This window comes from Drosophila innubila, chromosome X (genome assembly GCF_004354385.1).
Source record: "Drosophila innubila isolate TH190305 chromosome X, UK_Dinn_1.0, whole genome shotgun sequence".
NCBI classification, from domain to species: domain Eukaryota; kingdom Metazoa; phylum Arthropoda; class Insecta; order Diptera; family Drosophilidae; genus Drosophila; species Drosophila innubila.
In genome coordinates, this window is record NC_047626.1 from 7,727,739 (window position 1) to 7,748,024 (window position 20,286).

The window sequence follows — 20,286 nt, forward strand, 5'->3', positions numbered from 1 at the left end:
GACTGACTAAAGAAATATCCTGTTTAACAAGTAAAGTCTTAATTTTTTAGAGCCTATCGAACTGCTCTTCATAGCAGACATAGTAAGAATCATTTGGGAATTTTAAGTAAATGAAAGAAAATAAATATAAGATTTATATTATATGTCTATTTTTTCTGAGTGTACTTCTTAAGCACCTCATACAACTTCTCACACTTCTCGCTTTTAAGCTGACGACTTGTGCGAAAAGCATTTGCCAATTTTCATGCCAATTGTCTGGCAGTGTGTGTGTGTGTTTGTGTTTTTATGTAGGTCACGCCTTATATGACAAAATCTATAAATTTATTAAATGTATTTATTGTGTCTTTGTTGCCTGTCCATACACTCTACACTTCAAGTCCTAGCATTTTCTTCGCTCTACAAGGTTAATTTTATTATTTGAGTAGGTGAGTTCACCAAAAGAATTGTAAATTAAGTTTACTGAGAGATGTTCTGTAATGTAGGGTATCCTAATGTTTTACCAGAACTAACGTTGAACAATATTAATGCTTTGTATGATATTGTAGACCCTGTAATTATAATTAAACTTCCTTTAAAGCACAATTCTTACACCACAATTGTAAAATTATGTTCCCTTATATAAAACTAATCAAATAATTCTATAAAATTGTTTTTTAGAAACAGTATTTTTAAGCAAAATTTTAGCCAAATTATAATCTCACATTCATACAAGCAAAACTCTTAAACTACATCCCTGAAACTCATATTCTTATGGTACTTATACATATTTATATGTACCTTCCTTTTCTAGGTACTTAAATTATTTGGTAATACACCTAATTATGTTATTATGCATATTTATTTTAAAATTTTATAGGAATTGCTTAGTAAACAAAAAAGTTATGTAAAATTTATTTGTTTTCTCACTCCTTTACATGCGCAACTCTTTAGCTCTAATTCTGAAATTAGATACCTAAATAACTGAGGCTATTTTCCAACTATTCTGAAAATTTCATAAAAATCGCTTTGCAAAATAGAAAGTTATGCAAATACTTAAACTTGATGCAGAGTATCTGCAGTTCGAGAAATTTAAATTGCAACAAATTTACGCATTGACTTATTTCTATTTGACTTTTTTTTATGGCAATTTAATATTTTATTGTTCAATTAACTTTTACCTTTACTCCCATGGTGTGTGTGGTGTGTGTATGGTGTGTGGTGTGGGCGTGGCAACGTGGCCAGCCTACCGAGACGTGTGCCAGCTAAATGCGTTGTTTGTTGTATTCCATAAATGAGACGCCTCCTCTCCAAATGCTCCTATTGTCCAGGCGCACGTGGATTGAAGTGGTAGTGGGAGGGGGGGTTACGAGTTAGGGATTCGGGGTTCGGGGTTACGGGTTCGTTCATTGGGCGGGCCAATTTTGTATGGCGCGTCTAATTGAATATATTCATCATGTATGGGTATCTACGAATAGAACCCTCAATATTCAATACGCCCACTATTATTATTATTATTTGCAGGTCCATTGTGTGTGTTCGCTTTGACTGTGCATGTCTGTGCATGTCCGTCGTGATATTACCGCTGCAAAGTTTCGGGTTATCGTACTGTATTATAAAACAACATCATTCCTTAAAAACTTGCTGCTTAAATTACCGCTAGCATCCATTATCGATAGATCTATCGAAAACATAGAAGAATTCTACATTTGCATACATACAAAAATTGTAGTTGAATTGGAATCACGACACTCAACTGTTATGTAGAAATACAAAATTTAACAATAACAGTGAGTCTCGCGTTCCAACTCAAATGCAATAGCTCTTGAGCAGCTATCGGTTATCGAATATCAGTTATCAGCTATCGAATTTACGTTGAAATACAATATTTATCAATAACAGTGAGTCTCGCGTTCCAGATATGGTTAATCGGTTATCGACTTTCAGTTATCGTTTATCGAATATACCATAAAATGGATGGTTTTTGATTTTAGATACTCTTTATATCCAGTATGTGCATTCCTTTGTTGAAGTACAAGATGTATGGGGTGTCTGCGATCACAAACCACTAAGCCGTCATAACTAAAAATTTATCGATATCGTTCCGATGCTGCAGTGCCGCATTGCGATTGATGAAAGCGGCTCCAATGAATATTTTACATTGGATTAGTTCTCATCGATGTCAATGAGCTGTGTCGACAACAACAAGCAGATGTATCGCTTAGCTTCTTGCAAAACAGTTATCGATATACATCCAGCCGATTTCTGTTCCGATTGCGCGGACATCTCATCGTATCATCATTCAATAATCGCTGAGATATTCACGTTATCGAGACTGGACTATGGCACCGACTTCAATCAACGTTCATCTTTATGCTATATAACTATCGAAAACGGTGGAAAACCAATCGAAAATTTTAAGAAAAAATTTAAGTTTCTAAAATTGACATAATTTAAGTGCTGAATCATTCGAATGGAAATAAATTTAGATTTGACTTAGTAATGAAAGTTTATCATTTTTGAAAAAATTTATCAAAATAGTCTAAAATATAAATTATCAAAAAAAATAACTCCCCTGAAGGGATAAATTTTAGTTGCTGATCAATTAAGTCGCCAAAATGAGATTAATTTAGCATAGGCATGAAAATCGCTTAAGATTTAATAAAATTTTGTAAGATTCCAAAAAATGAAATCAAATTTTTGAAAAATTGCGGTTAAAAAATTATTTATATTTTAATTTCACATGTTAATGAGAAATCCAAAAACTTCTGTGTTATCGAAAATGATATCGCTCAAAACTTGCGCATATGGCAACACCACTGATCATCGCCGTGAGGTATTGCCAACTTATCAATAATTGCAGACAATGTTAATTAACATTGCATTGATTAACAGTATTGTGACATGTTAAATTGAGCTTTCTGTTAACTAACATTAACATTTATTCTTACAGGAACAAGAGATTAAGCAGACATGAAAAAAGAATAGTTTTATGGCTGTAGGAATTTTATGTTGTTGTATTAATAGTTGTTGTTGTTGTTGTTGTTGTAGCTGTTGTTGTTGTTGTAGCTGTTGCTGGGCCTTTCAAGTGCACATTAATGAGATGCTTGTATGCTTTTAATTTGCATATGTCTGTCAGTAAATGCCCAATCGATGGATAGATGGGCTTTTGATTAATTAACATACACACACATATATTGCACGCTATTAACATGTGTGCATGTACAGTCAGTCCCACAGGTATTCGAACACTAAGTTTTTATAATTGTAGGTTAGATTTTCAAAGTAATGTTAGATTTAATCTTTGTTTTGCAGATGATAAGAGCAGTTTTGAAATAAAATGCGAAAGAATATAAATCTTTATTATAAAAAAACAAAATGGAGCTCGAAATGGCGCACAAAAATTATTCGCACACTTAATTTCAACCATATCCGTTGCTCTAATTTTGAGTTGTTGTTTTTATGTTTGTTTTTAAAACAGTACAAATATTCCGTTATAATTGTTAAAAAAAATTAATTTTTTTAATTCAAAGTTTACGAATAAATGTTGCAGTGAGTGTATTTATGTGCAAGCTCGTCGCATCTGCATCCAGGTTCATGTTCATGTTCATGTTCATGTCCAGGACAGAGACGAGCGCCATGGCCAGAAACCATAATTGATTGTCGATAATTCATGCGAGCTTAAATTGCCAATTGCATGTGGGGCGGCGGGGAGGCGGGGCTGTGGGAAGGGGTGAGTGAGGGGGGAAGCAGCAGCAGCGACGTTGGCTTTGGCGTAGGCGTAGAAGGAACTACGTCGGCTAATGGTAAATATATGTGTATTATATACATATTTACAAACATATATAAAGCATGCTGACCAAACATACTATTATACCGAGGGCTGTTCAATCAGTTGTAGCCTACAGCATAAACCTCTGTTCTCATTTGCCTTTCCTTTAGTCATTTCATATCAGTGAAAATTTCACTTCAAATAAAGCAAAATATCGGACCAGTTTTGAGGACCTCAGAATAATTGCTGCTTCTGCATTATAAAATAAGAATAACAACAAATCACATTAGTTAAAAATACTTAACTACGAGATACCCTGTGTGTTAAATCTTAAGTCGTTAACTCACAAATTGCTTTTTTAATAGACAATCAAATTTTTTAAATTTTTATAATGTTGAAAAACAAAAATATGAATATGAAAATTAAATTATTTCGGTTCCGATTCTGCTACTTAATATGAAACGGTAAACTTCGGTTCACGGTTTCTGTACCGTATTTTTTCCAGATTTATTTACTAGAAAGATCGATAACATACACAATTCCACTTATCGACTTATAACTCTGTCACCAGGACTGATCGATTAACATTAAGTCGACCCTCGTCCTGCCTATGTACATTATTATATACAAACACACATAAGTACAATATACAAATGCATATGTATGCACAGCAAATTGGCTTTTGCGGCAGTTTGTGTATGTCCATGTAGCGTGTGTGTGTGTGTGTGTGTGTGTGTGTGTATGTGTGTGCGTGTTTGGGTCGTTATCCTTTCGTCTGGACCCCTTTACGGGCGATTGTGGCCAGTGGCCGTGCAAAAACTGCGCAACATGATGAAAATCTATAGCAAATTAAAATTGGCACATTTTTGGACGAGAGCAAGCAAAGGGTTTAACGGGGTGGCGGGGAGGAAGCAGGGATAGAGGGGAAGTTGATATAAAACAAAGCCATCAATATTTGTACTTCCATTGTATACTCTTGCTAAGAATATTATAATTTTCTCATGCCTTAAAACAAAAGTGATTATATTTTTGTAAAATTTAAATCATTTTTAATTCTATATTTTAATTTTTACTTAAAAATGGCGCAAAAAAAATAATAATTTATTCAAATGTTACAAAAGAACACAGAATTTCAAAATAAGAATTACAGAATGAAATTTTTTTTTTGATTTGAAATAAGAGTTGTTATTTTCAAATCAAAATGTAAAACAAAAATATATTTTTGAAAAACAAAAATTGTTTAGTCGTAAATTTTATTTATATCTCAGCCTACAAATTTTAGATATTGTACGAAAATCTTTTTCGATTTTCAAAATAATTAAGTATATTACATAAAACCTTTTTTTTGTACTAAATTTATTTTTCAAAGTCTTGAGAACTCTACAAGAGTATCAACTCTTCGGCGTGCCAAAGATAACTTTACTTTCGTGTTTCCTTTTTTTTTATGTGTATGAAAATTGTAGTATGATTTAAAGTTGAGATGTAAATTAGTTGCCGGATCTGTCACTGTCGTATTGGACATAGCCTATCAAATTGGACTGTTTGAATTTACATATTTCGATTAATTGTAACTACCACAATTCCTCTTACTTCAAAACTATTGAGTTTAAAATTTAAATTTAAAGATTTATTTGGAAATTTCTTTCGAACTTTCTGACTTATTTTATCGACTTCTGATTAAAGTATTTTGACTTGAAAAGTTCTCTAGATTTTTAGATGATAAAGTGGAGCCAATTTCTACTCTCTTTTTTAATAGCTTTGAGTGTATTAAAGTTCTCTTGATTTTGAGCAGTTCCTCCTAATCGTCAGGCTTCCATTTAAATTTTTTCAAAAACTAGCGTATGAATTCAAAGGCCCTTTTCGACTGCTATGTGCATTTTTTGACTATTCATAGATACCAGTCTGAAAGGGCCTTTCAGTTCAAATGCAATAGCAACAACATCTGCAGGAATCTACAGATGTATTTCTATATTGAAAATAATAAACGCATCTGGTAACTAGCCGTTCCTGAATTGTCAAATAGTAAGTACTACTCGTTGGAAAATGTACGATTTGAATTTTTATTTGGCACATCAGTGACAGCATGTTACAAGTCGATGCACCACAGCCGTAAGTCGAGCATCTACAATCGATTGGAGATCCATATATAGTAGATAGATAGATTCATGTAGCATCTAAAATGGAACTCGATTCTCCTCTGTCATATGCGTTTTGGATAATTATGGCAGTGAGAGTGGGGTTTCCCTATTGGATGCCATTAACTTATAACTTATATACTATAAGTACTATAAGTATCGATAATTATATATTAGACATGTATACAGCCGTACTCTACGCTTCTGGGAATGAGTATTATAATTCTCGGTTCCATTGCCGTTGAGTAGAGCTTTATCCATGGAGCCCCAACCCCAAAAAAACAACCAAATTTAAATGACAAAATAAAAATTGATAAACAATTTTAGTTTATTTAGATGGATAGACATAAAATATGCTATAACTAGATTAGGATTATTAATAATCATGTGTGAAAAACTGTAGAAACGGGAATGGTATATATGATTGTATGAAATGCTTATTTGGTTTATCATAACGTTTTAACAGTTCTCCGACTTCATTTGTAATTTATCATTAACGCTTGACCTGATTTAATACTCTATTGTGTTGTCTTTTCTTGTTCATTAGCTCGATTTAAGATTAGATTAGTTTAATTTGTATTTGTATTGGGAGTAATCAAGTTTAACCCATGGCATCTTTGACACACAATTTCTCCATTTGTTCGGAATAGAATCCATTGAAGTTGATTCTATGCACGAGATTCATGAAACGATCGGAGGTATTCTCCTTGGCCAGATCATTGATTTGTTTAAGGAACGATATGAGCATCCCTGTAAATTCCAGATCAAAGCGTTTTACACGTTCCGCAAATGTATCCGTTTCATCCATCAAACTCTCATCCTGTATTGCAAAAAATGAAGAAAGAAAATTACTGTTAATATATCGAAACTATAGATACAAGATAATCAGTTCAGAATAACGAATTCCATTTCACAACAAAATACAATTTTAAAACATAAGATTTACAACAAAAATGGAATTCCAAAAAGAACTGAAATCTTCAAGTTACTTTACAGTCAAATATAATAATACATATAATTAATAATGCAAATAAAAATAAATAGGGATATGTAGGGATTGATTAGAATATTACAATGGATTGTACATGCATACGAGCAAGGAACTGCAAGTTCTTCAGCATATTCCTCAATAAAATATACAAAAATAAAAACCGTTAAAATGGGGTTAAAAGTAATTTGAAAAAAGAGGTTTATTAAATTAAGAAAAAGTCGGCACTAGGCCCTAGAACCATGTATGGTCACGTATGGTATACCTGTGGCCGATCCGAAACATCTGGCTCAGAGTCAGACTGATCCGTATTCTCATCGCTGCTATCACAAACCATTGACTTAAGCTCCGCATCGAGAAAGAAACGTTGCGAACGCTACAAAGTTTTTTTTTGTATTGTTTTGTTTTGTTTGAATATTTTTGATATTGAATGGAATATTTTTAGAGTTGTGCAGGCATTGGGGAAGAGAACATGGAAACAAGACATGTTTGTTGGTATGTACAGTACAAATACAAATACAAAGAGGCAGACTTAATCCGTAGTTCAGTTTAATACTAGCTTCACAATTCTTTGCTCACTTACCTGTATAAATTCGCAGAATTTAAGACAGATTTTACATAGCTTAAATATGGCACGATTCAAATGCGAAGTTTCTGTCAACATGCAATTCTTGAGGCACAAATCGAGAAAGTCCTGATGCAGACTAAGCACATTATCGACATTCTCCACCTTCTTCATCTTGATGATAAATATATGCCAATTGGGTTCAATCACTTCGATCATCATATAATACTCGAGATTCTGTATGGCGTTCATCATTCGCTGTCTAAGCGTAAAAGCCGACCGATAAAGTTGAGCGTCAAGCGGTGAAAACTTCTTGGCAATCGAGTTCTCCTTCCAAATTCTGCAATCAAATCCATCTCTTAAAAGCAGGCAATTAAACCGAAACAAATTTCGGTACCGGTTTTAGTTCCGGTACGTCCCCCGTACGTAACAGTACAACAAACCAATTTTAAAAAAATTTTAAAATTGTTAAGTGTTGTTTTTTACTAATTATGAAAAATTAAAGGTCTCAAAAACAAGTTTTGACTGTTGTTTTATACTAATTACGACATAAGGAATTGATTAAAAGTAAAAACTCGAGATTTAAAATCATCAATTTTCAAAATATCAAAGGGGGGACCCTTAGCATCGAATCCAAGATTTTAAGGAAAATGATTTTTTGTCAAAAATTAATTAAATTTAAATGCAGAATAAATTTAAAGGCCAAATCATTTTCAAAATGACATTCCGTTTTAAAATCGGTTTAGTTTTGATCAAGTTATGGCAATTTGAAATTGGTCAGACCTTTGACCTAGACATTTTACAAGTCAACATATTTGTCAGATTTCACATGATTTTTTACAGAAAAATAAAACGTCTCAGAATCAAATTTAAAATGTTGTTTTATACTAATTACGATATAAGGAGTTGATTAAAAGTGAAAACTTGAGATTTAAAATTTTCAATTTTCGAAATTTCAAAGGGGGGACCCTTAGCATCGAATCCAAGATTTTGAGGAATATGATTTTTTGTCAAAAATTAATTAAATTTAAATGCAGAATAAATTTAAAGGCCAAATCATTTTCAAAATGACATTCCGTTTTAAAATCGGTTTAGTTTTGATCAAGTTATGGCAATTTGAAATTGGTCAGACCTTTGACCTAACAACTTTACAAGTGAAAATTTTTGTCAGATTTCACATGATTTTTTACAGAAAAATAAAAGGTCTCAGAATCAAATTTAAAGTGTTGTTTTAAACTAATTACGATATAAGGAGTTGATTAAAAGTGAAAACTTGAGATTTAAAATTTTGAATTTTCGAAATTTCAAAGGGGGGACCCTTAGCATTGAAATCAATATCTAGAGGAAAATATTTTTTTCAATGAAATTAATAAAATTTTAATAAAAAATGATTTAAGGCGGCAAATTATGTTCCGCTTGAAAATCGAGCAGTTTTGACAAAGAACCAAAAGATTGAAGTTAGTGAAACTTGACCTAGGAACTTAACAATTCAATATTTTTGTTTCCGTTAAAAGTTCTGGTACCGGTTTCGCAATTATTGCCTGCTCAAAAGTAATCGTTATACTCACTTGCAGAGCTGACGTTCAACGTGCTTGCAATAGAAGAGCTGACGGAAGAGCATCTGATATTTGGTAATCGCAATGTGATTGAGCACTAATGAAACGGGCCAGTTGACCTCATAGGTAAAGGCGAAACACTCCAATCCACTCAAATCCAGGCGGTCCGTTGTCTTCCAGTACTCTAAAAATTTATTACAAGAATTATATAATATAATTTTAATAAATAAATTTTGAATTATTTTAAATTCACAACAAGAATGAAGAGTTATGATGAAAGATAATTGAAAAAACAAAATGATTTTCATGCAAAAAAATAAAAATTAATTGACTCAGCTTGTTGTACTGATTAAGATTAAGAGTAATACATATTTATATTAGTTGACTTACCTTCCTGTTGGTTCATAATCTTGGACATTTGTGTGACCAGATCGTAGGTAAGGAGCTCACAGTGCAAATCATCCTTGTAGGGATCATTGCGAGCGGAGGATAGACGTAGCGTAAGGCCAAGTAAATTCTCCAATGTCATGGGCAGCACTTGATCCACATTCTTGGCCAACTCATCCTCGCAGGCATCCATGAATTGCATGGTGAAATCACCCTGATTGAGCAGCAAATAACGCTTCACCGACTGCAGATGCCCCATCAGATCGTTCTCGGTGAGCAGGACATCGAGCAGCTTATGGGCAGCAAAATAGTAGGCATCATTGATCACCTGGACATGCTGTTCATTGCTGGGATCGAAAGTCAGATGCATCTGCTGTGTGGACATTACACGCTTTCCACACTGTCTGATCACATTCAAGTATTTGCCGGTACGTAATATAATATCCGAATACCTCTCCAGGAATTTGGGTATCGAATCGTTGCGAATGGTGTAACGCTTCTCCCAGTAATCATCGGAATAATGCTCGGGCAGTTCACCCTTGTGTATGACCTCGTTGTCCACCACAAGGAACTCTTGAGTGTTATCCATAATGACACCCTTCTGTATCCACAGTTGAAGCATTCGCATATATGGCGTTGATGCCTTGCTCATCAGATCTATCATGATTTTCTGGGATGCCTTATCGCCCTCCATGCGCTTAATGCGTTCATGCAACAGCGACAAGACTTCAGCTCCTTTAAGATTACCCTAAAATGAATATAAAGATACATTAATTACTAAAAGACCGTTTAGATTATCCTAAAATGAATTTAAAATTACATTAATTACTAGAGTGCACAATGATTTTAAAACAATGAAATACTTATATCCTCCTAGCATATAAGATAGATAATACAAAACGTTGGTAAAGTTTAAATGCGAAAAAAAAAACCCCTGAACCCAAGGCTTTGGTTTAAAGTCAGGTTCGATTAATAAAAAAAAAACATAATTTCATTTTCTCAATTGCTTTAAATTTTTCTCAGTTTTTTAAGCCAATAAAAATGTTTGAACAAAAAAAATTTGCTATTTTTATAAAGAATCCAACTTAAGAATATGATTAGTTATGATTTATTATTTTATGTCTCAATGAAATTTATCAAAAATACTTTTTTCACCAAACATTTTTTGAGTCAAAAAAATTGGTTTTTAAATAATTCGCCAAGTAAAGAAAATCTTACTTAAGAAAATTATTTAAATATGCTTAATTATTATTTTATATTTAATTTGAAGTCTTAAATAATATTTTTTTTCTTAATCAATAATAATAGGGTTTTCCAAAAAAAAATGATAATTTTTTTTAAGAATCTAACTCAAGAATTCGATTTAATTATTACATATTATTTAAGCCGATAAAATTTGTTAGTCAAAATATTGATAATTTTTAATGAATATGATTTTATTAGAAATTTTTGTTGAGATATTTCAATTAAATATTGAAATATAGACAGAAACTTAGCATTATTTTTTAAAAATATTTTATCAATTTTAGAAATATTAAAAGAATTATCATATTATTATTTTTCGTATTGCAACTATTTTTTAAGGAATAAATAATTGGAAAAGAGCTGTTTTGCAAGCCTTGATTATAATTGTTAATTGCTTACCACTTGTATCTCTCCAATGACATTCCAGATGACCTCCATAATCCAGATGGTCGGCTGCAGATAGTAAAGCAGTTTGGCCACCGTCAGTTCGCTCCTCTCCAGCTCCTCCTCCGCTTGACTCAACAGCAACTGCACAAGGAAAAGTTTAATAAATGAAAGATGAACCAAGAAGATAAAGTGCATCATTAAACGTACATAGAAATCATGGGATATATCGCGAAGTGCCGCATTGAGGGCATTATTCACTTGTCCCTTGCTATCCATGGTCGCCATCACCTGCTGGATGCCCATAAAGTGTGACGCCAATGGCAGTATCTCGTAGACCATCTCAGCCAACGCCTTGTCCACTTGCAGATTCACCTTAAAGTGCGTCTCGTACTTGGCCAAACCCGGAGCATTCAAGTTGCGTGGCAATGGAGTTATAAAGCTGCCATGGACGCCACTCAGAGTGTAGAGTAGATCGGACAACAGAGCCTGCTGTTGACTCTCCAGGGGCAGAGCAGCCAGCTCCTGCTGTTGCGGCTGTGCCTCCACGCGGCAATAGTCCCAGAGCATATTGGTGCGATAGATATCATAGATGCCATCGCAGGAATTGAAATTATTATCATCATCCTTGCGTGCATCGGGTAAACAAGTGCTCGTGGTGCTGAGACCCATGCTGGGTGAGGTAAGACCAGCGCCAAGACTCACTCCCGACTTGGTTGCAGTGCCCAATCCATTGGCACTACGAGCGGATAAGCGACTGGTATTGCTCGAGACAATGTCCAGCGCTGGAGTCGATGGCTTCTGACCGACGGCATTCAGCACACGTTTCTTTATCTACAAATTGACATATGTAATTAATTCAATGCTGCAGTGTGGCCTCCAGTTGCATGCACCTACCGAACTCAATTCCGCAAGCTGTGCCATTGTTTCACTCGACACACTTGTGGTGGAGGATGTCGGACGTCGCATAAATGTGGTGGTCAATGGAATCTCGTCCGGTTTGCGACTGGTCAGCGGCGTCGATGTGGACAAGTCCAGGGATTTGCGTACAAGACGTGAACCATTGCCCAGTTCATCTGCCAGGCTGTTGGAGCTGCTGCTGGCCCCGATGCTGTGATTGCTCATCGGTTCCAGCAGACATAGCACTTGGTTCGGGTTCGGGTTCGGCATCGGGTTTGGTCTGCGGCTCGGTGGCGGCATCTCGGCTGATTCACCAGACACGTTGTTATCGTAATAAATGCGTTCCGTAAACTTTAACAATGCAAACATAGGATCCTTGCTAAAGAAAGGTATTAAAATTGATAAAAAAAAAATCAAGTAAGTAAATCTAAAATAGAGAGTGCTCGGCTAGAAGATACCCAGTTTCTTAGTTACTTAATATGTGTGCTAAAACTGAAGCATCTAGCTCTTGTAATTCGCTTTTTCGATTTTAGTGCGAAGGAGGCATGGCATCGTGATAAAATTTTCTGAACTAATCAATTTCAATATTCTTATCGAGTGTGCCAAATCTCAAATCTTTAGCTTTACAATTGCTCTTTATCTAAGAACATCTAAGAAGCTTACATACCAAATTTGGTGCTTCTAGCTCTTAACATCTCTGAGATCCTTTGGGTTGTACGGACTGTACATGCTGATTAAGAATTTACAGTATTTCAACTAATTGTATTGCCCATATTTCTTAACTTTAAATGGATATTATTGCTTCTTTTTTAACTGAATACTAAAGAACCATAAAGCGTTAAATATCATTTTTTTTTTTAATAATTGTGTATGTTGTTAAAACAATTACTTGACTAACTGTATATGCTTTATATGGCATCCATCTGCCTGTTACATGCCCATGCACACACGCAATATACCCTCGAGCAGGGTATACGAATAAGAAGAGTATAATTGCACTTACCGCTCCAGAATTATTTTGATTTCATCGAGCAATTCACGATAATTGGGACGCTTGCAGCTGATGGATTCCAGTAGGAACAAAAGCTCTCCGTCCGACAGACGTTTATCAGCTGTGGCGCGGAATTCACGTAGTATTGTGTCCGGCGTATAGGGAGATCTGAAATTATTGTTGTTCTTTTTAAAAATTATACTTATATGTGTAAAATTTAGATTAAAATTTGACTGTGAGTCAGATATACAGAAACTATAAATTTCAGAGGCTGTTTTGATCTGCCCCCTTAAATGAAATGTGTGTGAGCAGAGCAGAGTAGAGTGCTGAGAGCATCTGGTGCAGTCAGCCAGCGTTGTTGTTCCCTTCGTGTACTTACTGCGTTTCCTCTATGAGCGTTGAGAGCACATGTCGCACTGGATCCGTTTTATTTGTCATGGCGTGTGCCATTTGTTCTTGTAATTTGTTTATTTAACGGTACAAATGAGTTGTAAATGCAGCTCAAATCACAAACAACAACAAGCGCAAGCCAAATTGAGCGCGTTTGCCAATTTAATGCACTCTCACTCTCTTTTTCATATGTTTTGTTTTTGGCGTTATGCAGCGTTGCCACACTGTACGCACAGTACAACGTCGTACGAAAAATGATTATACCAGAATTTATTACAACGAATTGTAAGTAATTGTTGTATTATTTGAATATTGCTTGCAGCTGTGCGCGTTTACTTTTTATGCAATGTTAAAAAATATCAACAATTTTATGACTGAAAAAACGAATACTTTCAAATTATCACTTGGTAAAAATACGTTGTATTTGAAATCAGCTGTTTTTGTTTTTCGCGCTTGCAGAGCTGCCACCTTTTTTGTTTCGGAATCAGCTACTCTGCGACCAGGGCTGCTCATTAACGATATATTGCGATGTTTTTATGTTCGAAATGAATCGATAAAAGACAAACGATAACGCCAGCTGCACGTGCATTGAAGATTGGAACAAATGTTTACCAAATAATAATCAAATAATTAATAAACATGGGCAAAAAGGTGTACAATGCCAAGGCACGGCAAAATCCGCAAACAATTGTGGACAATTCCACTACAAAGAATGTGAGTATAACTAGGAATAGTTGGCACTGTCAACTCTTAACTGTTTATCCACTAAAACAGATAAAGATTGAGACGGAGAATGTGATTGGCGGCATTTCCACGGGTTATGATGAGGCGAATGCTTTGGTGCTGCCCTCCCAGAAGCGTGCCACCAAAATCAAGGTGGAGAAGCGTCAGAATGTCAAGATTCTCTCCAAGAAGCAGCGCAAGCATCTGCAGACCATTGTGGACAAGAAGAAGAAGAAGGAGGGCGTAAGTTATCGACATTAGTATCGAAATTTGAATTTTAAAAATTGTTCAATTTGTAGCGCGCACAACTCTTGGAAGACTTGGCAGCAGTGCAAATTCCGGAAGCTGAATTGCAACAGTATACATCGATTAGCCAAGTGCAGACGGTGGGATTGAAGCGTCTCCAGACACTGGATGAGTATCTGGCCAAGAAGAAGGAGAAGCAATCGCAGCTGCAGGTGGAGCAGACACAGCACAAGGCGGGACGACGTGTCAATGCCATCAAAGGTGCTGGCAAGCGACGATTGTTGCTCGAGGAGCAGGAGGAGCTGGAGGCGAAGCGCAGGAATCCAAATATACTAGATGCCAATGCGGAGGAGTCGTCGGAGGAGGAGGACACGACAACAGATGAGAGTGACAGCGATGAAGCTGAGGGAACAGCTGTTACCGCTGCTCCTGCTTCCACTCCCGCTCCAGTTGCAGCTCCCACTACAGAGGCAGCTCCCGCTCCTGCTCCGCCCAAGCTTAAACCCGCACCCAAAGCTGCCACGAAGCCCACAATTCCCAGCTATCAGCATCAGACCGTATTTGTGCCCGTGCATCGCACGGATGAGGTGCAAGCGTCGCGTCTCCGGCTGCCGATCCTCGCCGAGGAGCAGCAGGTGATGGAGCTGATCAACGAGCATCCCATTGTGATAGTGGCCGGTGAAACGGGTTCCGGCAAGACGACACAGCTGCCACAGTTCCTCTACGAAGCTGGTTACGCACAGCACAAGATGATTGGGATCACGGAGCCACGTCGAGTGGCGGCCATTGCCATGTCCAAGCGTGTCGGACACGAGATGAATCTGCCCGCGAGTGAGGTGTCCTATCTGATACGCTTCGAGGGAAATGTGACGCCGGCAACGCGGATTAAATTCATGACCGATGGTGTGCTCCTCAAGGAGATCGAGACGGACTTTCTGCTGAGCAAGTATTCGGTCATTGTGCTGGATGAGGCGCACGAGCGGAGTGTCTACACAGACATCCTGGTGGGATTGCTGTCCAGGATTGTGCCGCTGCGTCACAAGCGCTCCAATCCTCTCAAGCTCATCATCATGTCGGCCACGCTGCGGGTCAGTGATTTCACGGAGAATGCACGGCTGTTCAAGACGCCGCCGCCAGTGATCAAAGTGGAGGCCCGACAGTTCCCGGTGACCATACACTTTCAGAAGCAAACACCGGAGGATTATGTGGCGGAGGCGTATCGCAAGACAATGAAGATACATGCCCAGCTGCCGGAGGGAGGCATACTCATTTTTGTCACCGGACAGCAGGAGGTGAATCAATTGGTGCGCAAACTGAGACGCACGTTTCCCTACCAGGTGAAGGACAACGAGAAGGAGCAGGCGGAGAAGGACAAGGAGCAGCTAATGGAGAAGAAAGATCCTGAGCGGGATCAGGAGCAGGAGTTCGACATGAAGCGCGTCATACGCAACATGCGCAAGTCGAAGAAAAAGTTCCTATCACAAATATCGCTGCCCAAGATCAATTTGGATGACTACAAACTACCCGGCGATGACACCGAAGCGGACATGCACGAGACATCCGATGCGGAGCTGGAGGATGAGGAGGAGCTGGAGCAGGAGCAACATCTGGAGCCCGCCACCAAGCAACCCTTGTGGGTGTTGCCGCTCTACTCGCTGCTCTCATCCGAGAAACAGAATCGCATCTTTGAGCCTGTGCCGGAGGGTTGTCGCCTCTGCGTGGTCAGCACCAATGTGGCGGAGACCTCGCTGACCATACCGCACATCAAGTACGTGGTGGATGCGGGCAGACAGAAGACACGGCTCTATGACAAGCTGACCGGAGTCAGCGCCTTTGTGGTCACCTACACGTCGAAAGCTTCAGCGGATCAGCGAGCTGGACGCGCCGGTCGTGTGAGTGCCGGACATTGTTATCGCCTCTATTCCAGCGCCGTGTACAACGATCACTTTGCGGACTTCAGTCAGCCGGATATTGAGCAGAAGCCCGTGGATGATTTGATGCTTCAGATGCGTTGCATGGGCATCGATCGTGTTGTGCACTTTCCGTTTCCCACGCCACCGGATCGGCTGCAGCTCCAGGCCGCCGAGCGCCGTCTGAGTGTCCTGGGTGCCTTGGAGGCAACGGGGATAAGTGGAGCAACTGGCTCAACGGGAGGGCAGGAGCAGAAGGATACACCGCCGGCTGTCACCAAACTGGGACGTGTCATCTCACGGTTTCCGGTGTCTCCGCGTTTTGGCAAGATGTTGGCCCTGTCCAATCAGCAGCAACTGTTGCCGTATACGGTTTGTCTGGTCGCCGCCCTGTCCGTCCAGGAGCTGCTCATCGAGACGGGCGTGCAGCGGGAGGAGGATGTGGCGCCCGTCTCCAATCGCTACCATCAGAAGCGTCTCAGTTGGGCGAATCATGGCAACTATAAGCTGCTCGGCGATCCCATGGTGCTCATGCGTGCCGTGGGAGCTGCCGAATATGCCGGATCCCAGGGGAAATTGGCCAGTTTCTGTGCATCGAATGGACTGCGTCCCAAGGCCATCAATGAGGTGCGCAAGCTGCGTGTCCAGCTGACCAACGAGATCAATCTGAATGTCAGCGATGTGGAACTGTGTGTGGATCCTCAGCTGAAGCCACCTAGCGATGCTCAGGCTCGCTTCCTGCGGCAGATACTGCTCGCTGGGATGGGGGATCAGGTGGCGCGCAAGGTGCCGCTGGACGAGATTAGCGACAAGGAGGAGCGACGTCGTCTCAAATACGCCTACAACTGTGCAGAGATGGAGGAGCCCGCTTTCCTGCACGCCTCCTCCGTGCTGAAGCAATCCTCGCCAGAGTGGATCGTCTACCAGGAGGCGTATGAACTGCAAAATGGCGATAGCAGCAAGATGTTCATACGTGGCATCACCGCCATCGAACCCGAGTGGTTGCTCCTCTATGTCCCGCTCCTGTGCAACATTCGTCAGGTTAAAGAGGATCCCGCTCCACGATATGATGCACAAAAGGGCAAGATCTATTGCTATGTGGATGCCACGTTCGGCAAGGCCGGTTGGGAGTTGCCACTCGGTGAAGTCGAGATGCCGCTCAGCGAGAGGGCTTGCTGGTAAGTTACGGATAAACTATATAAACAGGAAGAACAGGAGGAGAAAAAGGATTTCCTATTACTCCAATGGGAATAGGAGTATTCTAGCATATAGAGAAGGAATTTAAATAGTCTTGAACAGCTTAAACGATTTGAGAAAATTGTAATGAAGAGCTAGCGCTACCAGATGTGATGACAATAGTCTTTATAGGTTTAAATCAAGATCAAAAAGGAGTTAAATTTTTGTATATTCTTGAACCGCATCATTTGCCGTGTTGAGTTATGTGTTTGGAATAATTAGATGTAGAAAACTACAAGAGCTAGAGCTACTAAAGTTGGTGATAATAGCCTTATAGTGTTAAATTAAATCTAATATTATATATTCTGTATCAGCATCAACAGCTAATTTGAAATAGACCTTAAGAATATCTAGAATCTAGATTTTAGATGTAACAAGAGCTAGAACTACCAAGTTTGGGGATAATAAAAAATTATTACTTGAAAAAAAAACGATTGTAATGAAATGTTATAGGCAGATTTTTGACTACACTTTGTGCCAACTCAAGTCAACATAACACCTTGAGTTTTATTTTTGATTAAATTAAAAAAAAAATAATAATAATCATTATTTACTGTCGCTGTGTAATAATTATGTTGAGGCTCTTTGATTTTATTAATCGTACTGCTTTCAATATTAACCGTGTCATGTCTAATTTTTCTTTGCAGTTACTTTGGCATGTTCCTGCTGGAGGGCAGTGTCTGTCCACAATTGGCCGAGTTCAAGTCCAAGTTGAAATCGACGCCTGCTTCGCTGATCAAGAGCTGGTCGAGTCTCAATGACAAAGTGCTCCGGTTTAAGCGTGCTCTGATCACCAAGCAGATTCACTCCCGCGAATCCCTTTTGGCTCAGTGGAAGAGTGAACCCAATTGTAAGCAGCAAATTATTATATTACCCAAAATGAGTTCTTTATTTATATATTGTTGCTTTATCTTGCAGTCTTAATCGAGGAGTATCAGAATCTGCTCTACGATGTGGCTCTTAGCGAACTGACGCCCATTTGGCCGCCACTCAAAGCTGCCACGCCCACAACTTGAGAATCGCCCTCCTTATCCTTTAAGTGATTAACTATGTGTCTTGTAAATAAATATATAAAACAAATGCTAAACGTAATAAGCTTTTAAGACTTATGAATATTTAATCTATAAGATATCACATTTTTTGTTGGAGCATAGAAAATATATATCTAAAAAAATATATATCTGCAGAAAGATAGGATTTTAAAATTAAAAGATGCTCAAGATTTAAAATTGAAAAGCGTTTTTCTCTTTTTTTTGGTAGTTACCAGATTGCATTTCGGTTAGCAGAGGGTTAAGCAAAAATATCAGCTATAAAATGGCAAAAGTATCAGTATAACCAAAATAAATGCAGCTGGAAAATTTTAATTCCTGAAAAAATGTAAAGTTAGGCTTTATAACCAAGAAAACTACCAGTAAATTACTAGACTATTAAAAATTAAAAGTACGTTGCTATATTAAAAGCTAAAATTTTATGATCAAAGTCATATTTTCAATTTAAAGCAAATATTTGTCGTTTAAAAAAGAGAGCTTTAATCTTTACACTCAATTTCTAAGTCACTAAAGAGCGCTTTAATCTTTACACTCAATTGTAAAGTCACTCAAATAAAACATTCACTTGCTGCTTGTTTCTGATTTCTGTTCGCTGGTATTTAAACTGAGATTTTTGCTTGCTATGAGCGATTTCTTAAAATCCTAAGCTGATGAAGTAACACGAAGTCTATGCTAATTTCTAGATTAGTAAAATTAATATCAGTCTAATATAAAGTTATGTATATATATCTTGCATATCCCGACGACTGTTCATCAAATATCCAAGTGTGAAAATTCGCCAAAATCTGTAAAACAAATATTGCTAGGTATAAATTAATTATTCTGTTAGAGTTCAAACTTAAAATAAATTAAATTTGTATCTATTAAATTTAGTAAAAGAAAAAAATTGTTTTTTTTTTTTTTGTATAACAAGTTTCATTTTTATTTGTATTTTAATCGTTATATGCAGTATATACATATATACTTTATAAATATATAATTGTAACTAAACAGAATTGGAAAAAGGAACAAACCGAATAAAAAATTGAACATTTATATGGAATTGGGAATTTAAATGTCATTAACAGCTAAGTTTGTTTGTTTTTATTATTATTATTTTTTCGATAGTTGTTCCAATACAATATACATATAATTTCATTTCATTTATGTTTTCTTTTCGTTTTCTTGTTGTATTCTCTTTGTTAATATGTATATATTGTGTTCTGTTTCAGACAGACATTCGTTACATTTTGTTGTTGTTGTTGTACTGTATCATTTAATTAGATTTGTTTTCTTCTTTTTTATTTTTTTTTATTTTTTAAGATTGGCTAGTTTCAGATACAGTTGCATTTAACGGCGAAAATTAATAACTGTACATACTGAATTACGGGGAGGGGGTACATTGATTTTTGCTGGCAAACATTTTGTTCGTGTGCTTTTTTTTGTTTTTATTTTTAAAATTTTGTTGCTTCTCTCATTTTTTAATTTGTTCTGTTTTTTTATTCTTAGCTTTTTTTAAATAATTATAAATGGTTTTGTTTTTTTTTTACAATATGCTAAATTTGTGTATTTGGAAAAATTATTTGGGCATTTTTCTAGTTGTTATTTTTGTTTGTTTCAGCGCATGCACATTGCACCTTGTCCATATATTACAGGGTATTTATTTAATTATTGATTTATTTTTGTTTTTTTTTTATGATATATTCCTTTAGCTATGTAAATACTCGCAACCATAATAATATTATACATATTCTGAATTGTTTAGTTTTTAACGTGTTTTTTGTTTTTTTTTTTTTTAATTTTATGTACTTTACGTTTAAATATACATATATATAATTTATATATACATATACA

At 37.1% G+C, this 20,286-nt stretch overlaps 2 protein-coding genes across 3 annotated transcripts; one reads left to right on the plus strand and one right to left on the minus strand.

Annotated features, from left to right (window-relative positions):
- Window positions 1–6,173: 6,173 nt before the first annotated feature.
- On the minus strand, window positions 6,174–13,595 carry LOC117793512 (gamma-tubulin complex component 2 homolog). 2 transcript variants are annotated; one of them, XM_034633833.1, is made up of 10 exons: window positions 13,279–13,595; window positions 12,912–13,067; window positions 11,906–12,287; window positions 11,219–11,842; window positions 11,024–11,152; window positions 9,383–10,127; window positions 9,005–9,176; window positions 7,455–7,776; window positions 7,137–7,247; window positions 6,174–6,703 (listed from the first exon to the last, which is right to left on the minus strand). In XM_034633833.1, the coding sequence occupies exons 1-10, from the start codon at window positions 13,347–13,349 to the stop codon at window positions 6,485–6,487; spliced, it is 2,931 nt and encodes a 976-aa protein (XP_034489724.1). In that variant the 5' UTR covers window positions 13,350–13,595; the 3' UTR covers window positions 6,174–6,484. The 2 variants fall into 2 exon arrangements, with proteins under 2 accessions (XP_034489724.1, XP_034489725.1); XM_034633834.1 differs by lacking the exon at window positions 7,137–7,247 and having other exon boundaries at window positions 13,279–13,593.
- Window positions 13,596–13,847: 252 nt separating this feature from the next.
- Window positions 13,848–18,496, plus strand: LOC117794327 (probable ATP-dependent RNA helicase kurz). Its single transcript, XM_034634946.1, has 5 exons — window positions 13,848–14,003; window positions 14,064–14,255; window positions 14,312–17,346; window positions 18,052–18,254; window positions 18,323–18,496. The coding sequence occupies exons 1-5, from the start codon at window positions 13,929–13,931 to the stop codon at window positions 18,418–18,420; spliced, it is 3,603 nt and encodes a 1,200-aa protein (XP_034490837.1). The 5' UTR covers window positions 13,848–13,928; the 3' UTR covers window positions 18,421–18,496.
- The last annotated feature ends 1,790 nt before the right edge of the window (window positions 18,497–20,286 follow it).